At 44.9% G+C, this 9424-nt stretch overlaps 1 protein-coding gene across 1 annotated transcript; it reads left to right on the forward strand.

Moving 5' to 3' along the window:
• Positions 1 to 292: 292 nt before the first annotated feature.
• Positions 293 to 9083, forward strand: myoc (myocilin). Its single transcript, XM_034880605.1, has 5 exons — positions 293 to 1040; positions 5500 to 5565; positions 5649 to 5741; positions 7216 to 7427; positions 7506 to 9083. Exons 1-5 carry the CDS (start codon positions 548 to 550, stop codon positions 8085 to 8087), a joined length of 1446 nt encoding a protein of 481 aa, XP_034736496.1. The 5' UTR covers positions 293 to 547; the 3' UTR covers positions 8088 to 9083.
• Positions 9084 to 9424: the final 341 nt, after the last annotated feature.

Raw genomic sequence — 9424 nt, forward strand, 5'->3', positions numbered from 1 at the left:
AAGCAGGTCTTTGAGGTGATTGAATTAAACAAATTTAAAAGACAGCTGTCGTGTTGGACCTAAAAACAGCACTTGCAGAAGACAGATTTGTGTAAAAATGGGATGTTTTTGTCCTTAAAACAACCAGCATCCTATTTTTTTCTCTTTTCTCCTTCCCTCGCTCCTCCTGAGCATCTAACACCCCACCCAGTTTTCTCCCTTTCTCCCCTCCCTCCCTTTCACCTCTCCTCTCTTGCCCTCTTTCCCTCCTTCCTTCCTGTCCAGATTGTATAAATATCTGTGTGCTGTTGGGGAGAGCTCAGTGTTACCGACCTGTCCACCGAGGACAGACAGAGAATAAGAAGAAGAGCTACCTGAGAAAAGAGCGAGACAAAATAAGTTAAGGATTCCTCACCAGGAATTTGGGAAATGAGTAAATAATTAAAGGAGGAATCCAGTTGAAAGCTGCCTAATAAAAGAAGACTGGACAGAAGGAAGAAAGTGATTCTTCGGAGAGAGAATTCAAAGTAACCTTCTGATCTGTCTGTGTGGAAGGACCGACTGCAGGATGTACCTCCTTCTCTCCTTGTGTATGTGTGGTCTTCTGCTGCGGGGTGATGCACAGGACGGAGCTGCTCTGTGGAGGGGGAACGACCGGAGTGGACGATGCCAGTACACCTTCAGCGTACCCAGCCCTGTGGAGGCTAGCTGCCCGCAGATGGGAGGCCCCGAGGTGGAGAACCTAAAGGCTAGACTCAGCCTCCTGGAGGTGCTGGTGGCCCAGCTCACTGGAGGGGACACTGGGGGTCCCCAAGGGGCCGAGACCACAGCCAGAGATCAGTCTGGGCTCCATGAGGCGCTGAACCGGGCCAAGGGGGAGAAGAGAACGCTTCAGCTGGAGAAAGAGCATCTGGAGCAAGAGTTGCAGGGGCTTCAGCGCAGGATGGAGGAGATGAGAAGGGAGACGGAGAGGCTGAGGACCAGACCCTGTCCTCCGCACACCCCCATTGTGCCACCAAGCCCCCCTCTGCACGACAGTGGCCTAATGAGACCTGCTGGGGGTAAGAAATACACGCTAAACCACCAACACACACAAAATGTGCAAAGCTAAATGACATTTATTATAAATTTGTTTAAAAAATAAGATTTAAATCAATTCCCAGTTTTAAAATAATTGTGCAAATATGTTCTATCCTATCCTAATTGACTAAGGTTCACTACTAGATTATCTAATTTTCGGCAGGCAGGCTGTCTTTTTGTTAAAATACGTATTTTGTGACTGACTAAAGGATAATGGGTTAATTGGAGCAGAGAAGTGAGGATGCATGAATTTCATCTACATATGGAAGTATAGATAAAATCAGGTTCCTCCTGACACCATTTCTTCCTGCAAAAATCCTCTTAAAGGATTGGGCACACAATTTCTTGCCCTGTTGTCTTTTAAACCCTCTGAGCCCGAGACACTCGCCGACGAGTAAAAAAACACCTCTGATTCATAGTTTAATAACTTTTGAACGACGCACGCGATTGGCTTACCTCCGGTTGCGTTTAAATCCTGACGCTTCAGCGATTACGGCGGTCTTTTCCGTGTCTTTCTAGCCTCTACAGGGGATTTTCTATCCAGCCTGGAACTTCAGCCTCTTTGGGCTTTAAATCCACACTGTTCTATCCAAGATTGATCCACTTTATGTCCATAATTCATCGCGTTTAGGCTGATTTGTGCCGCTGGCGCCTGTGTTTTCCAGGAAGTACATGCCCATATATGGGAGATAAAGTCACCCCTCTTGTATGGAAGGCCAGAGGGGACAAAAAGGCCTATAGATTCTATGAAAGGCCAAATTGTGCACTATTTAGACACACATTTGCTTGTATAGCATTGTTGTGGGTGTAATATTAATAAATATGACATTATTATATTATTATTGGCATAAGTAAAGGTCATGAGAACAAAAGCGTCTTGACTTTCTTTAAAAAAATGCATGTATTTTGTCAACTGTATAAGTTATAATGATTATTTCTTCACAGTGTGACTCCCAAGACATATGAGAAGAGTTTTAGAAAAGAAAATGGCTTATTAATTAGTAATCTGTCTGTGATATCAATACATATCTGGAAGATTCTTGTTCCGTTTTATTTATTTATTTAGCTTTAAGGCCCTACAACATTTTTAACATTTTTTAAATGCAAGTGACCTCACTGCAACCCAAATATTCTAATAACCCAGTTTGTCCTAAAAAAAATGATGTTCATATCTTGACTGTAGACCATAGGGTTGATGTTTTACAAGCTTTTATATAAAATAAATCCAGACGGAAAATAAACTGTAAAAATGGCCTCAGGGCCCCCAGGGTTAATGTAGAATTCCGGTCGATTCCAACATGTAGCTCTGTTGTTTGGAAGTTCTGTCAGTAGAGAGAAAAAGAAGCTAGCATTAGCACCCAACATGCTTAAGCAGGGCAAGTTTTAAACATGTTTTTAGCCTCTAAACATGTTCAACATGTTCAAGAGTCATTAAAGGTGCCTACCCATCTGCAGTGATTCCTTCCGAGTGAACACAGTGAATCTGACTGCTGTAGATGTGAAAGAAATGCATGAAAGTTGTGCTAATTCAGCTGTGTTTAGTTCATGTGCTTGGGGACCGTCTACAAACTACAACACCAAAAAAAAGATAAAACATATTTTCAAAAACAGGTATATGCTTTTTTTTTTTTTTTTAAGTAGACAGCAGAGGACACGTTATAATTGAGGTAAGTTTGGAGACACTACCTTATTTAATCATTAAATTGATGGCCTACATATTTTATTTTTATCTTATTTCTGTGTGTGTGTAGTTTGTAGATGATCCCTGTGCACTACCTACCATCTCAACACAGGAACTAAACACAGCTGAATTAACACAACGTTCATGCATTTCTGTCACATCTCCAGCAGTCAGATTCACTGTCTTCCCTCAGAAGGAATCCCTTCACATGGGTAGCCACTTTTAATGACATTTTAAACATGTTATGAGGCTAAAAACATGTCTAAAACTTGCCCTGTTTAGGCCTATTGGGTGCTAACTCTAGCAGGATGATAACTTGGTGTAGGCGGCACTGATTGGTTAGATTTTCTCTCTGCTGACAGACCTCCACATTTAAAAACAACAGAGCTAGGTGTTGGAATCAACCAGAATTCTTCTTTAAAGACAACAGTGCAATGATGTGTGTGCCCACCCTAATGTTGCATGTACCTTTTGTGTGTGCATGTGTGTGTTTATTTGGGTGGTTAATGTTTTGGTTGCCCCCCAGACTAATATTAGTCTGCAGAGAGACACTCGGCTTCTGCTCCCTGACTGAATTTAGTGGGGATGGTTGCAGGCCAAAGAGGGTCAGCTCAGTGTTCATGAGCAGATCCTTGCTGTCTTTATTACTGGTGTTTCCCTCTGCATGATGAGCAGGGCGAGAATAGCAAGATTGAGGGAGTGGGGGGGGGGGGGGGGGGGGGGGGGGGGGGGGGGGGGGGGGGGGGGGGGGGGGGGGGGGGGGGGGGGGGGCTGAAATATGATGCACGTTCTGGAAGTGGTTGTTCCGTGCCAGGGGTCTCATCTCAGGGATTTTGATGACACCTGGTGGGTCAAGCAAGCTTAGGGCCGACCACACTAGACTTCCAAGGGTGAGAGGGCTGCACAAAGCTAGGGAGTTATCTTGGAGCCAGTAAGGGCAAGCTCTGGTATTCTGTGTGTTTGCAGTTGCCAAACTGTCTAGTTAGCCTCTGTTCTCTTCCTTTCACCCTCCTTCTCCTATTGGCCACCGCCCCCCCTTCAATTCCTCAGTAAAGCCATCACTCTGTTTCCCCTCTTGGCTCAGCGTGTAGCCTATTAATCGTGACGCCGAGGTTGCCAGCAGCAGTAAATCCTTCCCTGCCATCTCCCCATCCAGGACACATCTCCACTCCCTCTGCTTCAGGAGAGCTTATATAGTCTATACCTTCTGCAGACCTCGGGTTATCTGTTAAGCTCCTCATGTTTGCACCTGCAGACTGAAATACACAGAGAGGGCCCCTTGGGTTGAGTGGCAGATGTAGAATGGATCATAGTGAGAGGACAGCATGCAGAACCACAGGGAGGGGATTAAAGCCAACGTTTGTAACTTTCACAAGTTTACATCTCAAGCTGTGGTTATGACTTTCAGTAACAGCCACCTCTCAAAATATATGAGCTGAGATATGGTAATGGTATTTGTCCAGCAGGATATGGAGTCATAAATAATGTTCAATGAACTCCTTAGATGTTTCAAATGTGCTTATCAGGCAGTAGGTAGAGAGACTACATGTCCAGAGTCCAATCTAAATGTATTCCTGTTGATTACACACTGTATCCTGAGTTATGAACATGAATGAAATACAAATGCCCGGATGCAAAATGTTGCATGACAGCAATAATGTGGGAATGTTGAGTTGAATTGTGTGGAGGACTGGACACAAACAAGACTCAACAACTGTGCTGAACACTGTAAGCAGCCTCTGTCTGAGCCTCCACTGGGAAATCAAGACCTGTCCGGTCTGTGAGGTTTATGGTATTCTGCTTAGTGAGATCGCAAACAAACAGGCAGGATATGAGGGCACATATGGCACACACACCCACGCACACACTGGGGAAAAGACAAAAAGAGAATGTGCCCGTTGACCTGTGATGATGATGATGAATTGCTGTGTCCTGTGGGAACAGCCTCAAAGCGAACCCTCAAAAACTCTTCTGACCTTTTCTTTACAAACTTTTAAAAAGGGCTCAACCCTCGTAAGCCGTTACCACAGCAACCTTCCCGTGTCACTGGTGTACTGTACGTCATTTGCCCCATTACCAAGCTCCCGCTCTTCTTCATCAACGCCGAGAATCAACATCAGCTTCCAGATGCTAGCGCTTCATGTTTATGTTCTCGGCATCATAGGGGCTCATTATGTGGATCAGAACACCGGGCACTGCACGTGCAACAGCAAAGCAGGCACGTGCTCACACATTCCAAACCCGTGGACACAGGGACACAAACACACACTTTGCATATACAGTATACATTTTCATTAATATCTCCATGCCTGTGAGTAGTATACAGTTTATAGACAGTTGGACATTGTTTACTTTCCACAGTAATGGTTTGAGGAAGGAACCAAATGGGGGAATTGGGGGGTAAATAGGAGAATGGGGAGAAACAAGAGGAGGAATGAATAAAGGGGAAGAAGGCTGATACCTGACATTGATACAGGGGAGGAAGGGCCAAGCGACTGGTTTGAAGGTTTTGAGGACGTGAAGTGGACAGTGCTAGGGTGGGACGGGTGTGTGTGTGTGTTATGCTCGGCCAATCTACCGACTGCCTGTCTCCGGAACAGCTGGGAATCCATTCAGGGGGTGTTTGTCTCCTGCTGTCACATTCCCTGCTGTGAGTAGTACCATAACCACGTTTGGGTACCCAAACACTCTCATGACTATTGTAAGCTGCGATGTGAAATCACTGAACTCTGTGCACGTGTGTGTGTGTGTGTGTTTAGGTTCTCCACCCATGTCTCACCTGATGACCAGGCCCAACAGGCAGGGAGACAGCAGCAGTCTGCGAGGTGGGACACATTTTCTGCAGAATCACCTTCACTAAGATGTTTGTTACTTAACTAACTCCATGTTTCCATCTCAACCCTGTCAGACTCAGAGTGGCAGTTTGGACCCGCGGGCTTCCAGGAGCTGAATGCCGAGGTGACAGAGGTACCCGCTCCAGGTGGATCTGAAGAAAACACAGGTCTCTGTCTGAAATATTCCGCTTAGGCTCAATATGATCTTTCAGCCCATTGGATTTTGCAAACTGCTGTTTTAGCATTTTCCTGACATCTTTTCTAAATGTCAGTCTTACCTGCAAACATGCTGAAAATAAGAAAACATTGATATTAGCTCTCCTTTTTTTTATTGTATCCTACATACTCACAGCAACGTGCATGCATGTGCTCGCCATCAATGTGATACATATTCCTGCAGCCAGTTTCATGCTATTCCACTGACAGTTGGTAAAAAATAAAAAGCAAAGCTAACGGCAGAGAAGAGGAAGACTAAGTAAGGAAATACATTCAACGCGTTTGTCAGGCACTTAAAAACTTAATCCTGGCAGCTTACACTCACCCCTTCCCCTTCTCCATCCTCCCCCTCTGTCCATTTGACCTGGCAAACATGACACTCACCCCCCTGCTGACAGCTTCAAAGCAAATACTGCTATTAATACTGCAGCATTTGGGGCGAGAATACCAGAGTCGTGCCAATCCGTAGGTGCGAGGGCCCGCCCGAGTTTCACGTTTGTCTCGTAAATGTAAAGGGAAAGCACCCCTAACAAGGGTGTCACACACACGGCTTACCCTTCCCCCTTCCCAACACCACACCATGGCTTGTGCTTCTGAAAGGCTCTCTGTGGGTGGGATTGTTTGGGAGATCCTGAAAATACACATGCGGTCACCACGTGGAGTCATATTATCTCTGACGAAACTGTGCCACGGGGAAGCTGCATGGTAATCAGTGTATTTATAAGACGTATTCCTATGTAACCCTCAATCCAGTTCTACGTCCTGGACCTGAGAGCGAGGGTGTATTTTAGGAAGTGGTAAATATACAGCCGGCCTTATCGTTTTCCCAGTAAGAAACACAGCGGAGAGTCCCTGCCCAGGATGAAGAGTAGCCCAGTAGCTGCTCTGATGTTGATGTTGAGGCTAACAGAGATGTGAGGCAGCATATCTAGACCTGCTGTCTGCCTCAATGATGACAAATGAAGACCTTAGACCTGACTAGCACCGGATGACCTCGATTGTCCCTCAGCCATGTATGCAGATCCCCTTTAACGTGTGCTATTGAACAGTTGACTTGTGTCCTGACGTCACCTCAAGTTGGAAAAAACAAATTTATTTTTAAGATCGTGGAACCCCCTTGTTGTGTTCCCCCCACCTTAGACCTGATCCCAACCAGTTGTATCTGTGGGGCCTAAATATAATTGAAGTCTTAATTTCAACCACAGGCCCAGAGGAAACCTCCTTTGAAGGGGAAACAAACACAAAATCAGTTAGTGGAAAATAGGGAAACCCACCTGCAACTGTCAGCATAAGGCATCATGTAGGGATTCAAAGCTCTTGCCTAGTTTTAGACAAACTTGACCGGTCATGATTATGGCGTGTACCTATTTCATTTGACATTTTTTTAAATGTGTCTCGTAAATCTTTGTCTCCCTCCCTCTGCAGGTTGTGGGGAGTTGGTTTCAGTTGGTGAGCCGGTCACTCACAGGAAGGCCGAGAGCATAGCAGGTAAATATGGAGTTTGGATGCAGGACCCTGAGGCGGTCTCCCCTTATGGGCCCAACATGCTCTGGCGCATCGACACCATAGGCTCTGACGTCAGGCAGCTGTTTGGGTACGACGACATGGAACAACTCTCTAAAGGTTTTCCATCCAAGGTCGGTGTCACATGGGTGATATCTGTTTAAAAAATCTCAGGTTATTCCTAGTTACTGTCTTATGTTTTCCCATGCCAGGTCCTGCTGTTGCCAGAGCTGGTGGAGAGCACTGGTGCCACTCTGTACCGAGGCTCTCTGTATTACCAGAGACGTCGCAGTCGCTCCCTCATCCGCTTTGACCTGGCCTCCGAGAGCATCGCAGCCCGTCGGGAACTCCCCCACGCCGGCTTCCACGGCCAGTTCCCCTACTCCTGGGGCGGCTACACGGACATTGACGTGTCTGTGGATGAGCAGGGGCTGTGGGCCGTCTACTCCACCAGCAAGGCCAGAGGAGCCATTGTGATCTCGCAGCTGGACCCAAACAGTCTGGAGGTGAAGAGGAGCTGGGAGACCAACATCAGGAAGAACTCTGTGGCCAACTCCTTCATCATCTGCGGCAAGCTGTACACCGTGGCCAGTTACATTGCACCCGACACCATCGTCAACTACATGTATGACACCAAAACCAGCCAGGGGAAAGCCATGGCCATCCCCTTTAGGAACAAGTACCGCTACAACAGCATGATCGACTATAATGTGGCTCAGAGGAAGCTGTTTGCCTGGGACAACTACCACATGGTGTCCTATGACCTGAGGCTGGCTCGCCAGCAGGCCGTCTAACGCCGCCCATGAGTGACTGGTGAAAAGTGACATTTGCTCACCCGTTCCTGCTTCAAAGACAGAGCTTTAGAGCCGGGTTCTTCAGTGTTTTTTTTAGGCCAAGGAGCCCTTAACTAAGAGAGATAGATCAGGGACCCCCTCGACATATAGGCCTATTGTACCAAATTAAGTTTCATTTCAAACTGAGCCTACAATAACACGTGTGTGCTGCCTAAACCCTTACACATACATTTTTAGAGCATTTTAAGCTTTAAAATAACTTTTGGCATCATTTTAAAAATCATTGCACAGTGAATCCTTCTTATTTACTGTCTGTGGCTACCTTACCTACAGGCTAGTGAGCTCATCTTCAAAGTTTTATTTTGCAAATAGGCCGATTTATATTTTCTAATATGTTGCTTTATGTTGACATTTTAGATTTACATAAAAAAAAAATGAAAAAAGATTTAGTGGCCCCCCCCTGAAGTAAATCTGAGGACCCCCGTTGAAGATCCCTACTTTAGAGAATAATGTGCTAAAGGGCCTAACGACTAATCTCCAAAGGGAAATGAAGACATTTGAGGAACAGTGTCCACCCCCCCCCCCCCCCCCCCCCCCCCCGCAGGTGTTTCTTTTTTTTCTTTAGTGGGTGGGCTTTTGCTGCGGCGGGGCCCACAAAAATGTTTTTCAGAGGAATTATTTTTGTACCGCCTTTAATTCAGATGTATAATTTTCTTGTTTCCTTGATAAGCTATATACACACACATATATATATATATATATGTGTGAGGACTGAAAGTTGAAGCATAGTTGCATTTTATAAGCTAAGAGATCATTAATGCATACAATTTACAACACAAATCCCCATAGCACTACATGACCTATAGTGTTTCACCAGTCAACATCTTTTATTGAATAGACTGCTCCCTCACCATGTATTGATTATTGCATGTACTTGTACACTGTAGTCAACATGACATGTTCTAAATCGTGAAATAAACTTCTTCCTAAATTACAGGCTCAGAGACGTATTTGTACTACTTTAAAGGGTTTGTTAGCTGTAAATATTTTATGGTTAAGAAATATACATCACTGGTAACTGACAAACGAAAAACACGCATCTCCAGATTTGGGGATAAAAAAAAAAAAAAAAAAAAAAAAAAAAAAAAAAAAAAAAAAAAAAAAAAAAAAGGATGATTAACAATAACTCCACTGGATTTTCTTAAAAAAATAAATAATGCTTTGTCCCAAAGTTGGAACTGGGCCAGTTTTCCTCAGCTCATGAAAGTGGACTTTTTGGAGATACGTAGTTGTCACGAGACTGTAAAGTAATATTTCAAAAATAAATCAATTAGAGG

The sequence above is a fragment of the Etheostoma cragini genome, chromosome 9 (genome assembly GCF_013103735.1).
Source record: "Etheostoma cragini isolate CJK2018 chromosome 9, CSU_Ecrag_1.0, whole genome shotgun sequence".
In the NCBI taxonomy this organism is placed as follows: domain Eukaryota; kingdom Metazoa; phylum Chordata; class Actinopteri; order Perciformes; family Percidae; genus Etheostoma; species Etheostoma cragini.

Coding starts and splice junctions, on each gene's coding strand:
- myoc (XM_034880605.1), top strand. CDS start 548: ATGTACCTCCTTCTCTCCTTGTGTATGTGTGGTCTTCTGCTGCGGGGT. Junction 1,041..5,499: donor CCTAATGAGACCTGCTGGGG/GTAAGAAATACA, acceptor GTGTGTGTTTAG/GTTCTCCACCCATGTCTCAC. Junction 5,566..5,648: donor AGACAGCAGCAGTCTGCGAG/GTGGGACACATT, acceptor CAACCCTGTCAG/ACTCAGAGTGGCAGTTTGGA.